Source organism: Gasterosteus aculeatus, chromosome 12 (genome assembly GCF_964276395.1).
Source record: "Gasterosteus aculeatus chromosome 12, fGasAcu3.hap1.1, whole genome shotgun sequence".
NCBI classification, from domain to species: domain Eukaryota; kingdom Metazoa; phylum Chordata; class Actinopteri; order Perciformes; family Gasterosteidae; genus Gasterosteus; species Gasterosteus aculeatus.
The window spans coordinates 24,576,098-24,596,336 of NC_135700.1; the positions used below are offsets into that span (position 1 = coordinate 24,576,098).

Consider the following 20,239-nt stretch of genomic DNA (forward strand, 5'->3'; position numbering starts at 1 on the left):
ATTGTTTTAAACTTGACTAACAATAAATGGTTCATATTTGAATAGTAGGACGTCCAGAGGAGCTTTGATCTGCGTATCGTCCTCCAGGCTGTCTGAGATACCTGGAGAGCTTCAGCTGGGTCAGCTGCACGTCCATCTTCTCCACCACCGCCGGCAGAGGGAAGCCCTCCACGGGCCGCAGCGAGAAGCTGTTCCCCACCGTGATCAGACCCAGGTCCACTACCACCGCATTGTGGGAGGTGGAGGACTGGGGCACCACGATGAGCGGCGCCTTCAGCCGGACGTCCATGGACAGACGGAAGCTCTTCTGGGCGAAGACCCGGACGCTGGACGCCGCCTGAGCCGCCGCCTGAGCCGTGGCGGCGCTCAGAGCCTCCTTGGCCGTCTGGAAGTTGTCCACGAACATCTGGAGGAGGACGAAAGCGGGAGGTGAGGAGGCGCCGCCATTTCTGTTTACCTTCAGATCGGCAACATGAACCTCAGAGTCGTGTTTCATCTGCAGATCTGTAGAAACCATTTGTGATATAAACAGTAGGTCTGAGTGAGGAGACATGAGGTCATGTGACGCTGGTGGCAGTGAGCTGCACAGCACAGATGAAGGAGGTGAGCATGAGAACATTCCCGCGTGGACCTCAGCGTCGGACAAGCGTAGCGCTCGTTTTGCCGCTCTGCCTGCCCCGGGCGGGTGGAGCTGAGCTTTTTGTGATGTTTGAAGGTCGCACAGATTATGACCTTCAAACAGGGTTTGCATGGAAGGCCGGTGCTCCGCCGCTACAGCGGGGACGCGTCGTACAGAGACGCCCGGAATAAATGTCACAGACTAGAAAGAGATTCTTTTCCTGCGGCGTTAATCTGCACCCGATCAGACGCAGCGAGAACGCGCGATGGAAACGTCAGCGAGCCGCCTACTGGGTGGAGCTAAAGCGAAGGGTGTGATGCAGTGCAGCGTTGCATGCTGGGAGCTCTACCTCGTCAGCACACTGAGAGCTAAAAGAGGCCTGAAAGAAACACAGCGACAAGACGACATGAGACACAGAAGAAGAAGAAGAGCGTGCAGCAATAAGACACACGCAAGAGACACGATCCACAAGCTACATATGAAGGTCCATGTCTCCATTCAGGAGACAAATACATGAAGACTGTCCAACCAACTTTAGCAAAAGATTATAACAATAATCATTGAAAATATCTGTGTGTGTGTGTGTGTGTGTGTGTGTGTGTCGGTCCTCACCAGCAGCGACATGAGGAACTTGTGCAGGTAGACGATCTGGATGCAGCCCAGACGCAGCGTGACCTTCCCGTCCACCTTGGACATGTCTCCGTAGCCGTCTCCCTCCGTTGCCCCCGGAAACAAGGAGAGTCTGAAGCTGAACACCTCCTCCCCCACGATGGACACCGCCTGCGGGAGGGGAGGGGAGGAGTGGGGAGGGGGGGCAGGCGTTGAAATTAACTACTACTGCTTCCTGTCACACAGACATAACTCCTCCCCCTCACTGTTTAAACAGAGCGATCACAGGAGGAATAACAGGAAGCGTGGGGTCGTGACCTTTCTGTGGACGGTGCAGGGGTTGACGTCGGTGACCACGATGTCTCTCAGTCGGGCGAACACCTCCGTCTCCTTCGCCCGCACCAGCACCGACGCATCGATCCCTGTGGGGGGGTCACACGGGGTCACGCGGGGTCACACGAGGTCACACAAAGCGCTATGCGGCGCTAACGTGCGCCCGTACCTTGGACTCTGATGTCGGCGATGCTGCGGCGGTCATCGCACACCTCCACGTGGAAACAGCCCAACACGGCGAACAGCTTGAAGCTGAACGTGCCGCCATCTCGGTTTCCTTTGGAGGCTGCAGAGATGGAGAGAGACGGACGTTGACGTAGAGGACACGTGGAGACGCACACACGGGACGTACGCGCTCACCTGTCCGGCCAGGCTCCGCCTTTTCCACCTGCCGCTTGGGGTCTCGGGCGGCGGCGAGTTGCGGCGGCACGGCGCCGCTCAGGTAGTTTATGGTGGAGAGCAGAGCTCTGGCGTGAAGGAGGAAGTCCAGGGAGGAGAAGTCCACCTGAACAACAGCAGCAGGTAGAACAACTGTGAGACGCCCGAGACCAACGGAGCGCCGTGGAAACCTGGGCCACCCACCTTCAGGGTCTGCTCGGTGCTGTTGAACAGGGTCTGGAAACTGGGACCACCAGGGTCGGCCTGCAGGGCGACACACCAACGAGCATCTTCACACAGCGACCCACATGTACACACGTAGAAATACGCATTCATAAAACACACTCTGGGTCACCAGCTGCCAATCAGCCAATCACAGGGCGGCAACCCGCTGCCTTCAGGTCAAAGGGAGCATCAGGACGGGGAAGAAAGTGACTTTAACGTGGATGGTTGCTCACTAAGGCTGTCGACCAATATTCTAAATTCTAATATACATTCGAATAGTTGTTAAAAAAAACTATTCGAATGTGATAAAAACGACTGCCGTCTGCTTTGCGGTGGCGCGCTGGTACTGACCGTGTATCGCATGAATAAAACGGACCATAGAACAGCTTCATGCACTGGTTTCATTATTTGCTGTTTCATGCCAATGAAAAGATCCATGTTTACAGCTCAAGATATCAAGATATCAAGACATCAAGACATCAAGTCTGTGCATTCGTTTATTGGTTGTTTATAAGTAGAAAACCAAAAACTAAGACAGTTCTGAAGAGCAAAGGAGGTCCAACCTTCTACTAGCAAGGTGGACCTGATCAAGTGGCCCATGAGTGTGTGTGTGTGTGTGTGTCATGTCTTTATTCACAAATGACCCCTTGATCACTTAACCCCTCCCCCTTGAGGCGGGTCAGCGGGTTGGTGCTCACCTTGATGAACTCCACCCTCAGCAGGTCTGAGTCCTGCTGCTCCGAGGAGCTGATCAGGTGGAGAGGGTGTTTGCCGCCTCCTGGAGAGAAACACATCGTCAGCTCACACACACGTTTGGGATGATGTCATCCGTCAGGTAGACGTCACCTGGTACGTCACAGTAATCGAGCGTGACCCTCCGCAGATACGAGGCGACGCTCAGGTCGAAGCTCCGCCTCTTCCCTTCGGCCCCCAGCTGACAGACGCTGAGGGACAAGACGGTCTTCTCCCCGTCCTCCTGCCGGGTCAGCTCCAACAGCACCTGAACGCACCACGCACAGTCAACGTGCCGTAGGTAACGGGACCATGTGACCGGAGACCAGGAGACACAAACCAACCTCTTTGACTTCAAACTTGAAGTGAAGGTCTGTGAGTTCCTCCAGAGCCGAGCGCTGGTGGTCCTCGTCCGTGGACCTCTCACTGGCGTCTTCATCGGAGTCTACAACAAGAAGCACACAATTATCTTTAGCTCACCTTTATTCATTTCTATTGTTCGTTAGTTGAGCAGCCAATCAGAGAGCAGGCAGCGCTCACCTGTCTCCGCAGCGTGGAGGAGGGCGGGGTGAAGGTGGAGTGCTCGTGGTCTGGCCTCCACCAAGGACAACACCTGCAGCAGGACACGCGCCCAGAAATCACAAAACATCACTTCTGTCCATCTGTTCTTCTACATCTTCTTCACCTCATCACCATGAAGTCATGGGACGTCCTCTTCTCCTTATCCTCCTCTTCCTCCCCTCTCACTCCTTATCCTCTTCTTCCTCCCCTCTCACTCCTCCTCGTCTACCTTCCTCTCCTCCCTGTTCTCTCTCCTCTCCATTTCTGTCCTCCTCCTGCTAAACCAGTAGATCCCCACCGAGAACTAACAGGAGACTAATGCTAATGCTAATTAGCGACCCTGTCTGACTCCAGTGCGTCCAGTGAGGTGATGACAGGAATGTGTGGAATGCTTGTGACCTTCCGTCCTTCTGACAGACGAGAGGCTCCTTGCTTTTTATATCCACTCGTCCTGCTACTACCCGACTACTACACCACCTCCGCCCCCCGGTGGGGGGGTGTAGATCACTAGGACTTGGTCAGTTGAAAAGTAGCCTGCGAGCCGGGAAAGTGTGGTCACCCTGGTGCTAAAGTGGTGAAATCACATGCTCAGAGTAACAGCTTCAGGGACTGACTGCCCGACTGGACCGGACCACGGGTACCTTCTCCGTGGGGGTGGAGGGGGAGGAGCCCATGTTGGGCAGCGGGATGCTGTCGACCAGCTCCAGAAGGGAGTGGATCTTCTGGTCTGAGATCTTAACGTGTAGCAGCGGCAGCTCCCCGGACACCTTGAACCTGGAGCACACAGAATGATTTAATAATGACACGCAGGTCGTTGAGCAGAGACACTGAACACATGTCCACATGTAGAAGACCTACCTGTCCACAGGTGGAGGATCTACTGTACCTGTGGACAGGTAGAAGATCGCCTGTGGACAGGGGGAAGACCTACTTGTCCACAAGTGGAAGACCTACCTGGGCATTCTGGCATCCTTGTCCACCATACACTTGGCCAGCTGGAGGGTGAAGTCCATCGGCTGTAGGATGTGCTGCACCGATGAGGCCTGCAGCCGAGCCGCCTTCCAGGCCTCACCTAAATGAATCATCTCATCCGATCAACGAGACGCCGTTGTGTATTTGTACATATGTGTGCAAGTATTAGTTGTGTATTTGTATACGTGTGTGTAGTATTACCCGACTTGCTGTAGAGCACCTGAACGCGTCGGAGCTCCACGTTGAACCTCTCGTAGGCTCGGTCCATGATCTCCTCCAGAGAGGAGAAGGAGGACGAGGAGGAGCCGCTCATCTCCACGCTGTGCAACTACACACACACGCTTGTATTCAGACCAACATCTGGACAGAACTGACGCCAGAATCAGAACGTCAAGTATGAACTGACCTGCAAGCTGCCAAAGTCCACAATGATGAGGTCCGACTTCTTGCTGTGGAAGCCGGCTCTGGGTATGAGCAGGTAGGACGGCTTCAGGTCAATCCTCAAGTCCAGGACCTTCCTGTTCTCAATGATGTGAGACAAACCTGTGAAGATAAGAACCAATCAGTGGAACCACAAGCAGAGAATCCATTGACGCTTGATTCAACCACTGTTACTCCAAAGCTTTAAGTTAACAAATCCAACTGACCGTTGGCCGTCTTCTCTTTGATCTCCTCCAGTTTGGAGAGCGTGGCCGAGGTCAGCACCTCCAGGTCCACGCCCTTCCCGGCCTTAAAGAAATCCACCACGCCGTTCACTGTCAGCTGGGGGACAGAAAGTTGAAAACCGTTGGCTGGGTTGTTCCCACCAGCGGACTTATGAAGGGACACAAGGGTTTACCGCATCGTAGATGATCTCCACGGGCTGAGAATGGACCCGAAGAAGCTGGTCGGCGGCGCTCTCCTCGGGGTTCAACTCGAACACAACGTTGAGCAGAGAGGAGGACGAGTCTCCCACCGAGGCAATGAGGGACGGCACCTCGCCCTGCTGCTGTAGACCCGTGACGTACCAGTGCTCCAGCGTCGCCTCCACCCTGCAGCCGGCAAACACAACGCTAGAGACCCGGGGATCGACCTGTGAAGCTCACGGTCAGGGGGGAGACTTGCCTGATGGCCTGAGCTCCGGGCCTCTGGGACACCTTGGTGCTGAGATCGATCATCTGGATTTTGAGGATTTCTGGGACCTCCGCCTGCTCTCTAACCGTCACCGAGGTCCTGAAGAGCTGGAAGCTGACGACCACTGCGACATACTGAACAAACACAAAGGCAGAAGTTCAACGTGGTTCACTGTCCTGGTTCAACCTGAACCAGCAACCCTCTTTGATACCAACTAGAGTTCAACCTGAACCAGGAACCCTCTTTAATACCAACAAGTCCTGGTCCCACCTGCACTAGGAACTACAGTTCACATAAACAACCGTGTTGGAGATGTCTCTCTTGTTACAGTCTGAACACTAGGGGAGATAACATTTATATCCAAGTTGTTCATCCTCTGAGGACCATGCATGAGATGCGGTTATTTTACTAGAAGCTTGTCCATTCCGACCTGTTTGGGTAACGTCAGGTTGTGAGAGCTGCCGCTGTAGCCGATGGCGGTGTAAAGTTTTTCTTTCTCTTCGGCTGTCATGAGCTCTTCCAACCCGGAATCTGAACACCAGAAGAGACATTTGGGTTTAGTGCAATGCATCATGGGACACAAGCGGTACTTCAGTACATATATGGGGTCATTGTACTTTACTCTGTTGATTTTAGTCAAGTCTACTAACTACAACCGGGAGAACCTTTTGTATTACATGTATTACAAAACATGAGTAGTGGATTGTGAGCCGGGCCGTCTTTGAGATTATACAATCACAGCTGGCATTTCATTTCATCACTCTCTTATTACTCACCATCGCTCTGTTACATCATTTAATGTATTCATAATAGTTAGTGCTCGGCAAAAAACATGTACTTGATTAATCCCTGAATGTGGAGAACAAAAGAAGAACCCATTTACAGGGTTGATTCCACTCACTCTCGGTCTCCTTGATGTCCTCTGGGTCCTGCTCTTCCTTTTTGGCTTTTCTCCCAAACAAGCTGCTGAAGAAACCTCCTCCCCCCGGTTTCTGCCCCCCCGCCGTCTTCTTCCCCACCACCTTCTGCCCCGACCTGATCACCTGGAGGAGGAAGAGGAGTGATGAGGAAGAGGAGGACGCGGGGTTAGAAAGGGCTGAGACCAGAGGTCAGGGGTCGTGTTTACCTCCATGTGTGCCTGCTGCCGGATCAAAGTGATGTTGAAGACGTCCAGAACTTTCTCCAGATCCTGGGGCGACAAACAGACAGAGGTTCAGATCTGAGGTCCACTTGCATCTGGTGCAGTTTGTTTTACTGACGGCGTTCACACCTCAGCTTCTACACGACTGGGACCTGATCTCATGTTAAGTATTAACGTCCAGCTCATGTTGGAATTTTCCGGCCCAAAAATAATCCAGAAGATTTAAAGGTGAGTGTCTGGCTACATGGTACATGGATGGATGAAAGAAGACCTTTATAGGGGCCTAAAACAGGAGCACATTGTGTCGGGTGCAATCAGGTATGTGTCCTGTCTAAATCGGGTATTGCGTGGTGCGTTCAGGAGCACCTGGGTGTGACGCTCAACGTCCTGGCTTGGCTTGTTCTGGCTCAGCAGTTTGGCCTTGTAGGCGCTCTTGTAGGCTTTCAGGTTCTCTCGGTGCTTTCTGATGCTGGACCAGGACCACATGTCAGCCGAGCGTCTGATGTGGACCTCCAGGATGCTGTTGAAGCCGTACCTCCACCTGGCGCAGGCACAGAAAACAAACACACCTCACAATGGGGAGTTATGCACTCTGCGGTGTATAGGGGGCGCTGACACTAAGTCAAAGTCATTGTTTCTTTCTTGTTAAGTCGTGCGGTGAACTCACCAGAGTTTGGCGTTCTGGTGGACGGGGGCATCCGGCCTGAACTTCCTGTAGGGGGCGTTCTTCACCATGTAGTCGATGGACTCCAACACCTCCACCATGGTGACGTACTGCAGAGGACCACAACAACATCAACACACCCTCATCCGTCTCTCTTGGACAAACCCCGATGCCGTCTCTCGAGGACCTCTTCTGGTTTTTGGTTCTTTGAAGAGGAACTTTTGAACATCTGGACAGTAACCTGTGCAACGCTCTCACAACTTTTCTACTTTTCTTACTTTAACCGGCATCACTGCTGCTGTTAGACAGTTTTGATATGTGCTTAACACGGTTTCTTGAGTCAGTGGACTCAAAAACCCCTCGATGTTGGCTCACATCCTACCTGTGGTTTGGTCATCTCGATGGCGATGTCCTGGACCTCCAGGTGAAGGTTTGCTTTAGGGGTTTTCAGTTCCAACTCGGCGTTTGGGTTGATGCACATTTTAGCCGAAGCAAAGATGGGCTTGAAAACTACAAACAAACGGAGCGACCGATTCGATTAGCGTGGAGGAAGTGTTGGTAAGCTGATAATAATTATTTTAGGTAATTATGTGCAGGCTACAGGTCCTGCTGAGGGTCAAACCTTTCAAAATGAGACTAAAATAGGTGATAACTAAACATTCTCTTAGCTCTGACTTTAATAATGAAGTGATGAACTCACTGTACTGATAGTGAGGAAGCTCCCGATCTTTACTGCTGATTCCACACTTCAGCTGATTCTGGAGGAGGGAAATAGGGAATGTTACAAAGAACGTTTCATTACACTATTTATGCTGAATGAATACATAATGAGTAGTTGTGAGATTCCATATAACGGGATACCGATCTCGCTCTGCCTTCTCTGGTAATTTGTGGAACTCAAAGTGTTTTCTATACTTTGCTGTTCATGTATCGGTTAAGACATGTATATTTAGAATGTCAGGGTGAAGGTCATATCCCGGGGCATCGCTGATCGATTGACATTTCCCCTTTTTTCCTGCTTTGTTTTTCTTGAAATAAATATTACGCAACTTTACTCCTCGATTACAACAACAAATGAGTCACTTCCTTCCAACACTGCATGGTTGGTTGGATAGTCTTGGCTGGTCTTGGAAGGTGTCTATTGGTCTGTTGGTTGGTTGTTTTCTGTTTGTTGCTTGGTTGGTTTCTGTAGGTTGGTTGGCTGGTCTTGACTAGTTGGTTAGTTTCTATTGGTCTGTTGGTTGGTTATTCTTGGTTGGTTGGTTTTTGTTAGTTAGTAGGATAGTCTTGGGTGGTCTTGGGTGGTCGGTTTATTTCTATTTGTTGGTTAGTCTTGGTTGGTTGGTTGGATAGACTTGATTGGTTGGTTTCTATTTGTTGCTATTTGTTGGTTGGTTGGTTTCTGTAGGTTGGTTGGTTGGCTGGTCCTGATTGGTTGGTTTCTATTGGTCTGTTGGTTGGATGGTCTTGATTGGTTGGTTTCTGTTGGTTTCTATTAGTTGGTTATTCTTGGTTGGTTGGTTTCTATTGGTCTGTTGGTTGGTTGGTTTGTCTTGATTGGTTGGTTTCTATTAGTTGGTTATTCTTGGTTGGTTGGTTTCTATTGGTCTGTTGGTTGGTTGGTTTGTCTTGATTGGTTGGTTTCTATTAGTTGGTTATTCTTGGTTGGTTGGTTTCTATTAGTTGGTTATTCTTGGTTGGTTGGTTTCTATTAGTTGGTTATTCTTGGTTGGTTGGTTTCTGTTGGTTGGTTGGATAGTCTTGGCTGGTTGGTTGGTTGGTTTTTATTGGTTGATTCGATTTTAGTCTTGGTTGGTTGTAAACACAGAAGTAACTCTGTGATCTTTTTTTCTAAAAAAAAAGACACAGCAGCGTGGACTCACCACAATGTCTTCCCATGATCCTTTGTGAAAGATCGGACTGTTGACGTTCCAGTAGGCGCAGAGACAATCCAGACGGCCAAGCTGTCAAAAGCAAACACACAAACAGTCAGAAGTAACAGTCAGAGAGGCCGATTGTTTCTATCAGGTTTCTCTAAACCACTTGTCATGACTGCAACAATTCGGGGTGCGATTTGAATAGAAGAAAATAACAGAAGAGTGAATTCACTGCAGAAAGACAACGGATGTTTAACAGTCAGAGTTAGAGAGTAAGCAGAGCATCCGTCACCTTGTAGATGGTCTTGGCTGCTTCGTTCAGGATACACGACTTCCAGTTTTCATCAGTAGTCTGAAAAAAGAAGCCGGTCAATCACACCAGTCGAGTGTGTCCGTGTGAGTTGTGTGAAGTGAATGTCGTTACCTGCAGGCTGAGCTCTGACAGAGTGACTCCCACGGACAGCGGGCGCTGAGGGTCTGACAGCTGAAACAAACGTCACGTAACAATGACATCACACCGCAATGGGCTCAACCGGACGGAAACACAGAACCTGAACCGAAATCAAAACCAGAACCTGGACCAGTACTTACGTCGTCCTCGTAGCGAAGGTGGATGCTGCTGATCTTCACCTGCAAGTTCTTGATCACCTGAGTTGCCAGCTTCTCCCCGAAGGTGTCCTTCTTGTTCTCCTGAGGCTTTTCTGAAATAAACACAAGACCATGAAGAGAGATCATCCCTGAGACCTGAAACCATGACAGACGTCAAATAATCAGACCTGGACCTGAGCAGACACCTGAGCCCAAGTCATCCATCCCTGAACCAGGTATCCACACATTGATATAAAAAACTCACCTGCTTTGCTCTCGTGTCCTTTCAGCTTCTTTAAGCCTTTTCTAAGCTTTTTATGCTTTTTACTTCCTTTAGAGACTTTTGGCAGCGTTAAAGAGGGAGAGAGCGGTTAGTGACAGAAAAGCCCGAAAAACACAGACAGGAAGCAGGAAGCAGAGACACAGATAATATTCATGAGTCACAGTGACGCTTTGGACCTGCACCGGAGTTTGAGGAGGCCGGTGTGGGTGAGGAGTCACTTACTGAAGCGTTACATAGGTCTCATGGTTACCGACGCAAAGTAACTGAGACCTTGTGCCACCTCCTCATGTTGTGCGTTGCAGTGAGAGTGTGTGTGAGTGTGTGTGTTACCGGCGTGAGGGTCCTTGTACACAACACTCTCCAGGCCAAAGAGTAGATCTCCAGATTGAGACGCTGACAGCAAACGCAGCATGAACACAACGGACAAGATGTTAATACGTTCATTCACTCAATCACTCATTCACTCACATGTTCCTTTCTCATTCACTCACTCATTCATTTACTCACATATTCCTTCCTCATTCACTCATTCATTTACTCACATATTCCTTTCTCATTCACTCACTCATTCATTTACTCACATATTCCTTTCTCATTCACTCACTCATTCATTTACTCACATGTTCCTTCCTCATTCACTCACTCATTCATTTACTCACATGTTCCTTCCTCATTCACTCACTCATTCATTTACTCACATATTCCTCCCTCCTTCACTCATTCATTTACTCACATATTCCTCCCTCCTTCACTCATTCATTTACTCACATGTTCCTTCCTCTTTCAATCACTCATTCATTTACTCACATGTTCCTTCCTCATTCACTCACTCATTCATTTACTCACATGTTCCTTCCTCTTTCAATCACTCATTCATTTACTCACATATTCCTCCCTCCTTCACTCATTCATTTACTCACATGTTCCTTCCTCTTTCAATCACTCATTCATTTACTCACATGTTCCTTCCTCATTCACTCACTCATTCATTTACTCACATGTTCCTTCCTCATTCACTCACTCATTCATTTACTCACATGTTCCTTCCTCATTCACTCTCATTCATTTACTCACATGTTCCTTCCTCATTCACTCACTCATTCATTTACTCACATGTTCCTTCCTCTTTCAATCACTCATTCATTTACTCACATGTTCCTTCCTCATTCACTCACTCATTCATTTACTAACATGTTCCTTCCTCCTTCACTCACTTATTCACTTACTCACATGTTCCTTCCTCATTCACTCACTCATTCATTTACTCACATGTTTCTTCCTCATTCACTCACTCATTCATTTACTCACATGTTCCTTCCTCATTCACTCACTCATTCATTTACTCACATGTTTCTTCCTCATTCACTCACTCATTCATTTACTCACATGTTCCTTCCTCATTCACTCACTCATTCATTTACTCACATATTGCTTCCCCATTCACTCACTCATTCATTTACTCACATGTTCCTTCCTCATTCACTCACTCATTCATTTACTCACATATTCCTTCCTCATTCACTCACTCATTCATTTACTCACATGTTTCTTCCTCATTCACTCACTCATTCATTTACTCACATATTCCTTCCTCATTCACTCACTCATTCATTGCACTTCACAAATATGGCAGCAGGCGTTAAAGCTTCAGCAGCAGAGATCAGAAGAGGCAGAATAACACGAGCCAGGTGAGTCCTCGGGGTTATAGGGTCAGTCAGAGGTCAGAGGTCAGGCCTGCTCACCTCTGCGTGCCGCCATCTGCAGCGCCTCCTCGATGCGCTGCAGCTCCTTCTGCTTCGCCTCCTGCTGGTAGCGCTCCTCCTTCGCCGCGTCGTACTTCATCGCTACGGGAACAAAATGATGTGTTTTTACATTCTGGTAAACTGCAATGGTGCATTCAGGGAACCCCGGAAGGAAACACCTCCACCTTCCGAGGTGGTTAGCCTAAATGCTAATGCTAACAATATCTGTGGGTGACTGAGACCAATACCAGACACCTGAAAGCAGGACGCACACCAGAGCCATCAGTTCATCAGCACCAGAACCCGTCGGTACCCAAGAGACCCCAACGGGACGCTCACAGCTTCCCTAGAGACCGATCTGTCTGCTATTGTTATTTCATCAACGGTAGAAGAGATTTACAGTACAGTGTCTTATTTTTCTTTACATTGATTCTTTCCTCGGCGGTAACACACTGAAGTGTGATCTTTTGTCTTCCAGCTAAGCCTTCACCCCCCACTGCTCTCATGAGACGAACAGAGAAATCCACATTAATCATGATCACCACTGTGAAATCAATAATCAAAAGGTTCCCCCGTGAGAGCGAGGTGAACACGGGGCTGCACGAGCCGGTTTTATTAATTCAACCGGTTAGCATTCGATGCTAACAAAACACAACTGTAGCTCCTTCACAATAAAAGCTCTTGCTGCTAAAATCTGACAGCAATGACTACTTTTGTTGTGAAGGAGATCTGTATGACAACAGATCAACATTGTTGTCGTTGATATTTTTGCTGTTATGTGGACGACGTGCAGCCCGGCAGGAAACCCAGAGATCGGCTCGGAACTGCCACCGCAGAACCTCCACCTCTTACCGTTATATGGACACGTTTTCACCTGAGATCCGGCTGGAACACACACACAAGTCTTCGGTCAATCTATATGTACAAGCCCCGCCTCCAAACGAGGCCAGCCAATCCGCTTGCTGCTTTCACCGGGTACCGTAATAACTAAAGCTACAGGTGGAGAGGGTGGCAAGCTCTTCAACCCCATCACTGGGAGGTGTGGGTGGAGGCTGCTTCCATTGAGCTGAGAACGTAGACCTTTCAGACCCGATTGGCCCCTGAGAGGATGCCACAGCTTCTGGAGTCCATCTCGTATCCCGTAAGCCTCCTGGGAGGAGGAGGACCTGCAGGACGTGGCTACCGAGTGTCTCAATACTCCTACTGGTACTAGTATACATAATGATTCATTTACACAGGAAGGTTCAAAGCGGCACTTACTGGCTCCGGGAACCACCAGCAGGTAGAGACCGTCCAAGGTGGCCACCACCGCGTCGCTATAGAGATTCTTCCAGGGAATCTTCAGCGTCAGCTTCCCTAGAAAGGAAAGGAACAATGAACAGGAAGTGCTTAGTGAGTTCACCAGGTTGCAAATGGTTCACTATATGACATTAGTACATTATGTATAATGCTACGTTACTGCACTGTACCAAAGGATGAAATCATATGTTATATCACATATGTTACATCATTTTAACAACTCACCGATCTGTCCGGCCTTCACCTTGAATGGAACATCAAGCTCACTCTGAAACAAAGACACAAATGATTATGAACACAACACTCACAACACTCTCCAGGCCAAAGAGTAGATCTCCAGATTGAGACGCTGACAGCAAACGCAGCATGAACACAACGGACAAGATGTTAATACGTTCATTCACTCAATCACTCATTCACTCACATGTTCCTTCCTCATTCACTCATTCATTCACTCACATGTTCCTTTCTCATTCACTCACTCATTCATTTACTCACAGGTTCCTTTCTCATTCACTCACTCACTCATTCACTCACATGTTCCTTCCTCATTCACTTACTCATTCATTTACTCACATATTCCTTCCTCATTCACTCATTCATTTACTCACATATTCCTTTCTCATTCACTCATTCATTTACTCACATATTCCTTTCTCATTCACTCACTCATTCATTTACTCACATATTACTTTCTCATTCACTCACTCATTCATTTACTCACATGTTCCTTCCTCATTCACATGAACATGATCATAATCTAATATATATATGACCCCCACCGGTCACGTTCTTTCATTGTGCACACGTCACTTTCACTCGCCACCTTTGTCACTTCCTGTTTGCTAGTGCACTTTATTTTTTAATTTTTAAATATTTTTTAACTTTAACTTTTATCATTTTATTTTAAACTAACCCATAGCCTTATACTACTAACCCATAGCATTATATTTTATTTTATTCCTCATGCACTGTTGTCTCGTCGTCTATTGTCGTACTGTCTGCTGTTACGCACAAACCGGAGTCACATTCCTTGTATGTGACATATTATGGCAATAAATGTTTCATGATTCCTGATATATATATAATGTGCGTGTGTGTGTGTTCTCATAAATAAGCATGACATGTGCGTGATCAGATGATGACATCATGGGGAGGAGGCGGGGCCTTTGACCCACCAAAGCGTTCTCCTTCACTTTCAGATTCTCCAGAACAACATTTCCTGCAGAGACACAGAAGAGAAACAAATGTGTGTCATAACGTCTAATTATTATTATTATTATACCATATGTTAGTGTGGAAGATGATCAACGAGGTAATAACATCCAGACACAGAGCGCCAGTCAGTCAGCAGGTTCGCTGAATCAAACCATTCATTAAAAGGTTATTAATGATGTCAAACACGGTTATAGGAGCTGTTCTGTTCTGTAATCGACTCAGTCAGCCAACCAACAATCCTATTCTACAATAATACTGATATTATTATAGTTATATAACAATATTATAATTAAGAATAATACATTTTTAGGTGGGTAATACTTTCAATAATATTTTAATTATGATTTAGTTATTAAAATAAAATATATTAAATATTTTAAAAAATTAAAATAATTATTATAACATTATCAGTAGTTATTATTATTATAATACATATATATATATATATATATATATATATATATATATATATATATATATATATTTTATGAAATCTGTCTCTAGTGACGCGTCAATGACTCTCGTTCACAAAAGCTTTTCAGTTAGTTAGTAGTTGTATAGTACAGGTCCAACCAGTTGTACCATGTGAAGGTAGTAATTGACAGAGTATAGAAAGTACATTTACTACCAGTAGTACTTGTTGGTTTGTACTCACCGTTTTTAAACAAGGAACATGTTGTTTGTAACGGTGTGCGTGTGTGCAGCTGATAACCAGACGTTTCTTTCACTAATTAACTGAATTAACCTCGTGACAGCTTCACTGACCGCACATCAGATTAGCAGCTGCGCACCGGGACTGTTTGGCGGGTTAGGCTGATCCGGGGTCAGTGAGATCCACAGACAGCGGCCAGGTGACGTGTTTACGGGACTATACTGACATATACCCACACAGTTGTCGCTCTTCACTTTGTCAATACTGCTATGCATCATAAATATCTACAATCAATAAAACCTTTGCAATAACAAAAGAGCACTTCCGCTTCGTGTGTCGCGTTAGTTTATCGGGCGGACAGCATGAGGAGATTCTAATAAAGTTCACGTGTCATCGTAACAAAAGCTGAGATCTAAGTTGTATTAATGCCGACTACAAAAGCAAAGCCAGTGGCTAAGCATTACGTAGTCAGACCTGTTGAGGAACATGCGTATACTTGTTTAGAAAGGAGAAACCACAAATATGCGAGCTTTCTGAACGGGAGTCTGGTTCCGCGGATGTCATCGCGATAGCTACAAGCTAGCCACTTAGCTCACCTCCCCAGATCCCGATCTTGAGCTGGGACTTGTCCAGGTTCTCCACGTAGTCTCCGATGAACTTGTTGAGCAGGTCGCTCACCAGGGACTCGAAGACCATGATTGAAAGCTTCGGGTCGGACCCCGCTAAAGGGTCACCGTCGGTCTGCACCTGATTTCCGGTTCGGATGGACTGGACTGTTGTTGATGGATCGATTGGTGATGCCTGCGAGTGGACCGAAATGTGAGCGGAAGAGAGCATCGATCGGTCAGGTGACCGTGAGTCACTGTTGACAGAGGGTTTGGAACAAGTACTCACATTGTAATATACAATAACTAATACACGTCATACGCGTAGAGACTAATAATGATGCTACGGTGTATAAATACTCAGATCAGTTACCGTCATTTTCAATTAATACAACTTCAGAACACGATGGACTACCACAAATGTCTTGTTTCTTCAAAACACCAAAATTTGACCTAACTTTTAAATAAAGAATAACATATGTAAACAACCAAAAATAATAACAGTAATTAAACTAAGAATTATTTTTGTAATTATAGTTATTGATACTTAATATTATTATTTTTACGTATTTCTTTGTTAAATTAATTGTAACAATTACTTAACATAATTTTTTTCATCAAACACATTTAATTCAAATAAAGTAAAATATTACAGAATAACTTGTTGTTAAGTGAATATGAAAGTATGTCAATATGTGACGTGCTGTTATTCTCTCAGAAACCAGTTCTGCCTCTTTTATTAATGTTTCTTCTTCTTGACTTGATTACAATGTTGTATTAGATGTAATGATGAAATGAAATGAATTGAATTGAATTAATGATGATCATGATGATGAGGATCATAGGCAAACCTGATCCTGGTTAACTGGGCCTTTTATTAAAGCAGTTCTGGTTTGACTGGACTGGTTCTATAGATTCTGGTTCTGTGCATTTCACAATAAAATCTTTAGTTTTGCAGCATTATGTTAATAATAAAAAAGGGCCACTGTGCTTTGTCAGCAACCCGTTGAACCGCATGGCGTTGCCATGGTGACACATCAGCAGCCTAAAACAGGAAGTGAGCGAGAGTCGTCGCTGTTGTGGACCGGGACCAACGAGTTTTTATTAAAAAGCATTTCCTGCTGATGGACGCTAATCAACGGCTGATTGGTGTAGAGTGCAGCAATGATGTCATCAGCGTGTCACAGTTCAGGGTTCTCCGAGAATCAGCTGATTGATGTTAGCGGAGCAAACGTCGAGCGGCTGATCTAATGTTCTCCAATCAAACGAAGGGATAGAAGATCATTAGTGAGCCAAAACAGGAACGTGGGTCAACGTGGCGCCGGGGTAGAGAGGGCGCGCCAGCTAAATGACCTGTAATGCAATGTAACGTGTGATGGGGATGTTTGACATTACAGCTGAAATTAGGTTTGCTGTTGGAGTTCTGGAGAGAACTTAAGAAATGGTTTCACTAGAGGTTTCTAGCGGTCTCAGGAGGTCTAGGGGTTTCTGGTGGTCTCAGGAGGTAAAGAGAGGTCTCTTGGGGTTTCTAGAGGTCTCTCTCTTCTCTCTAAGCCCTGTCTACGAAAGTCTCTGGTGGTCACTGGAGGTCTCTTGGGCTTTCTAGAGGTCTCAACAGGTCCACGGAGGTCTCTGGTGGTTACTGGATGTCTCTTGGGGTTCCTGGAGGTCTCAGGAGGTCAACGAAGGTCTCCGGTTGTCACTAGAGGGCTCTTGGGGTTTCTAGAGGTCTCCGGAGGTCACTGGAGGTCTCATGGGATTTCTGGACGCCAGGAGCTCAAGGGAGGTCTCTGCAGGTCTGTGCTGAAACCTAAGAAAGGACGTGGTCAAACCAAGCAGGTGTGCTGAGTCCAGTCCTGGTGCTCTCCAAGGGTTCGCCAGGCGGGTCTTCACTCGATGGGGGTGCGGCTCGGTCTCTGGAGGACTGGAGGACCAAATAAAAACCATGCTGGAACTAAAAAGTGAATCATAAACACACAAGTTAAAGAAAATGGATTTGACTAAAGAGAAGAAACAGATACATGTAAAGGAAACGTCACATGTTCTTGTGAGTTGTTCTGTTTTGGCCATGATAAGAACATTGTAATTACAATCAGATGATGTCATTCACCCCCCTCCAGAAAGTCATGTGACCTCCTCCCGCCTTTAAACCGCCTGTAGTCCCCTCCGGAGAGAGAGCGACCCGAGGAGTCACAGCGACAGGTAGGTGCCCTCTCCTCCTCCCTACTACGACTTGTGTACTTGTACTTGTCTAATATTACTTTAATTTAAAACAATGTAATGTATACTTCAACATTTGTTGTCAATAGTTACAACAACATATTTTTATAAGGACTAAACTAAACAAAAATGATCAATTGACTGTTTAAAAAGAGGATTCTTACAAGTCTATGACTTGTATGTGATATAAGATACATATATATATATATATATATATATATATATATATATATATATATGTGTGTGTATATATTTATATTTATATATATATATATATTAGATACATCTAAAGGTGACATATAAAGAACCAAGCATGAAAATGAGAAATAAGAAGAGAGGAGCCGAGGCAGGTGGGGGTCCAGCGTGGAGGACAGGCTCTCTGTAGTCCAGGTTGGAGGACATGTTCTTTGTAGTCTATGGTGGAGGACAGGCTCTCTGTAGTCCAGGTTGGAGGACATGTTCTTTGTAGTCTATGGTGGAGGACAGGCTCTCTGTAGTCCAGGTTGGAGGACATGTTCTTTGTAGTCTATGGTGGAGGACAGGCTCTCTGTAGTCCAGAGAGTCCAGGTTGGAGGACAGGCTCTCTATAGTCCAGGGTGGAGGACAGGCTTTCTGTAGTCCAGGGTGGAGGACATGTTCTTTGTAGTCTATGGTGGAGGACAGGCTCTCTGTAGTCCAGAGAGTCCAGGTTGGAGGACAGGCTCTCTATAGTCCAGGGTGGAGGACAGGCTTTCTGTAGTCCAGTTTGGAGGACAGGTTCTCTGTAGGCTATGGTGGAGGACAGGTTCTCTGTAGTCCAGTTTGGAGGACAGGTTCTCTGTAGGCTATGGTGGAGGACAGGTTCTCTGTAGTCCAGTTTGGAGGACAGGCTCTCTGTGGTCCAAGGTGGAGGACAGGTTCTCGTAGGGTGGAGGACAGGTTCTCGTAGGGTGGAGGACAGGTTCTATCTGAAGGAAGCGTTTTATGTTTCAGCCAAACAAGAAGGAGCAGCGGATGAATTCACTCAATCTGATCCACAACATAAAGATCATTTATGTCAAATCATGTCTGACGTCACTTCACACGCTGAACAACTGAACTCTAATCCAGCTTCCTTCTCTCAGAAGCCGTCCGAGGAGAAGCTGAGGATTGTGGGAGTTGCAGACGGTCTTCTTCTTCTTCTTCTTCTTCTTCTTCTTCTCGTCCTCCTGTGGGACGGCAGGATGTTTGGCTCTGTGCTGCTCTGCTGTCTGTCCTTCAGTCTGCGTCTCTCGTCCTCATTGGTTCATGGAAACATCCAGATGGACGACGCGCCCTACCTGTCTGACAACGGTGGGTAACAACCGGCCAATCAGAGGGCTCGCCTGCCACCTGTCACCTGTCACCTGACAGGCCGAAAGAATGTGTCACAACCATTAATGTGATCTTCATGTCATGTTTAAATACGTCTTTGTTCTGCTTGTTTTGACAAACAAAGTTATTTTATGAAAACCATCAGCTTCAAAAGTGTCCCGCCAAAATAAGAAGACTTGGTTGTTTATTAACTGCATCACAAATAAGGTGAAACAAGAAGAAACAGAAAACAACTGTATTATGTGCATAGAGGGGGATTATGGACAGATTTGTCAAAAGGTTATTTATTCATCCAAGTATTCCTCGATGTGGTATATATATATATATATATATATATATATATATATATATACATATATATATATATATACACATATATACATATATATATAGATATATATGTGATTTTAGATCTCCTTGTTTATACCGTAACACTTTGACTGACTTCACTCTGTGTGACGTCATGTCATTATTATTATTCTGATGTCTGATCATCTGTGATCTGGTTCTTTGGTGTCATCTGACTCTTTGCCCAGCAGAGAGAAGCCACGCCCCCAGCCCCGTGCACGACCCCGCCCTCTTAGCCCTGGACCCAATGGAGGATCGCTTCCTGATGGACTCAGTGTCCTACGACGAGGTGGGCGGGGCTTATTTAAAGATACTCTGCACAAAACTTGTGGCTCCAAACCTCTCCGGCATCGCGTCATGAGCGGTGCGTTCATTTGTCTCCTGTTTCTGAGCGTCCACTTCCTGTCCCCCAGGACTCCTCGGCCGCCCTGCAGCTGCAGGGTCGGGCCATGCGCTCGCCGCGGCGCTGCATCCCCCACCAGCAGTCATGTCTGGGTTACCCGCTGCCCTGCTGCGACCCCTGTGACACCTGCTACTGCCGCTTCTTCAACGCCATCTGCTACTGCCGCCGGGTCGGACACGCCTGCCCCCCCCGGCGCACCTGAGACGCACAAACGCGCCTTCGCTTACTTGTTGCATATTATTGTTGCTTTTTGTGTAGTAAACGACTGCTGAGGAAACAATATATTTGTCGTGTCAATTTAATGGGTTTTGTGTCAGACTAAACG

At 46.9% G+C, this 20,239-nt stretch overlaps 2 protein-coding genes across 11 annotated transcripts in view; one reads left to right on the plus strand and one right to left on the minus strand.

The window, feature by feature from the left end:
* vps13c (vacuolar protein sorting 13 homolog C) overlaps positions 1 to 15,822 on the minus strand; it is a 41,552-nt gene extending 25,730 nt beyond the window's left edge. The window contains exons 1-36 of one of the 9 annotated variants that reach the window (XM_078086070.1): positions 15,603 to 15,821; positions 14,315 to 14,358; positions 13,362 to 13,404; positions 13,098 to 13,193; positions 12,690 to 12,722; positions 11,838 to 11,939; positions 10,426 to 10,488; positions 10,078 to 10,152; positions 9,816 to 9,925; positions 9,649 to 9,708; positions 9,517 to 9,576; positions 9,231 to 9,311; positions 8,048 to 8,105; positions 7,730 to 7,857; positions 7,351 to 7,457; positions 7,050 to 7,224; positions 6,669 to 6,731; positions 6,444 to 6,585; positions 5,973 to 6,073; positions 5,534 to 5,676; positions 5,268 to 5,460; positions 5,077 to 5,191; positions 4,836 to 4,972; positions 4,631 to 4,757; positions 4,412 to 4,529; positions 4,099 to 4,231; positions 3,437 to 3,509; positions 3,241 to 3,341; positions 3,011 to 3,164; positions 2,863 to 2,939; positions 2,144 to 2,203; positions 1,922 to 2,066; positions 1,731 to 1,847; positions 1,547 to 1,650; positions 1,232 to 1,399; positions 102 to 406 (exon numbers count right to left, since the gene is read on the minus strand). In XM_078086070.1, coding sequence (XP_077942196.1) covers positions 102 to 406; positions 1,232 to 1,399; positions 1,547 to 1,650; positions 1,731 to 1,847; positions 1,922 to 2,066; positions 2,144 to 2,203; positions 2,863 to 2,939; positions 3,011 to 3,164; positions 3,241 to 3,341; positions 3,437 to 3,509; positions 4,099 to 4,231; positions 4,412 to 4,529; positions 4,631 to 4,757; positions 4,836 to 4,972; positions 5,077 to 5,191; positions 5,268 to 5,460; positions 5,534 to 5,676; positions 5,973 to 6,073; positions 6,444 to 6,585; positions 6,669 to 6,731; positions 7,050 to 7,224; positions 7,351 to 7,457; positions 7,730 to 7,857; positions 8,048 to 8,105; positions 9,231 to 9,311; positions 9,517 to 9,576; positions 9,649 to 9,708; positions 9,816 to 9,925; positions 10,078 to 10,152; positions 10,426 to 10,488; positions 11,838 to 11,939; positions 12,690 to 12,722; positions 13,098 to 13,193; positions 13,362 to 13,404; positions 14,315 to 14,358; positions 15,603 to 15,702 — 3,911 coding nt within the window. In that variant the 5' untranslated portion in view covers positions 15,703 to 15,821. Of the gene's footprint in view, positions 1 to 101; positions 407 to 1,231; positions 1,400 to 1,546; positions 1,651 to 1,730; positions 1,848 to 1,921; positions 2,067 to 2,143; positions 2,204 to 2,862; positions 2,943 to 3,010; positions 3,165 to 3,240; positions 3,342 to 3,436; positions 3,510 to 4,098; positions 4,232 to 4,411; positions 4,530 to 4,630; positions 4,758 to 4,835; positions 4,973 to 5,076; positions 5,192 to 5,267; positions 5,461 to 5,533; positions 5,677 to 5,972; positions 6,074 to 6,443; positions 6,586 to 6,668; positions 6,732 to 7,049; positions 7,225 to 7,350; positions 7,458 to 7,729; positions 7,858 to 8,047; positions 8,106 to 9,230; positions 9,312 to 9,516; positions 9,577 to 9,648; positions 9,709 to 9,815; positions 9,926 to 10,077; positions 10,153 to 10,425; positions 10,489 to 11,837; positions 11,940 to 12,689; positions 12,723 to 13,097; positions 13,194 to 13,361; positions 13,405 to 14,314; positions 14,359 to 15,602 lie in introns of all 9 variants that reach the window. The other 8 variants (XM_078086069.1, XM_078086073.1, XM_040162250.2 and 5 more) reach the window with 8 other exon arrangements.
* A 1,608-nt stretch (positions 15,823 to 17,430) lies between these two features.
* agrp (agouti related neuropeptide) lies at positions 17,431 to 20,194 on the plus strand. 2 transcript variants are annotated; one of them, XM_040163173.2, is made up of 4 exons: positions 17,431 to 17,813; positions 18,935 to 19,142; positions 19,703 to 19,800; positions 19,925 to 20,194. In XM_040163173.2, exons 2-4 carry the CDS (start codon positions 19,034 to 19,036, stop codon positions 20,114 to 20,116), a joined length of 399 nt encoding a protein of 132 aa, XP_040019107.1. In that variant the 5' UTR covers positions 17,431 to 17,813; positions 18,935 to 19,033; the 3' UTR covers positions 20,117 to 20,194. The 2 variants fall into 2 exon arrangements, with proteins under 2 accessions (XP_040019107.1, XP_077942202.1); XM_078086076.1 differs by having other exon boundaries at positions 17,433 to 17,813; positions 18,938 to 19,142.
* The last annotated feature ends 45 nt before the right edge of the window (positions 20,195 to 20,239 follow it).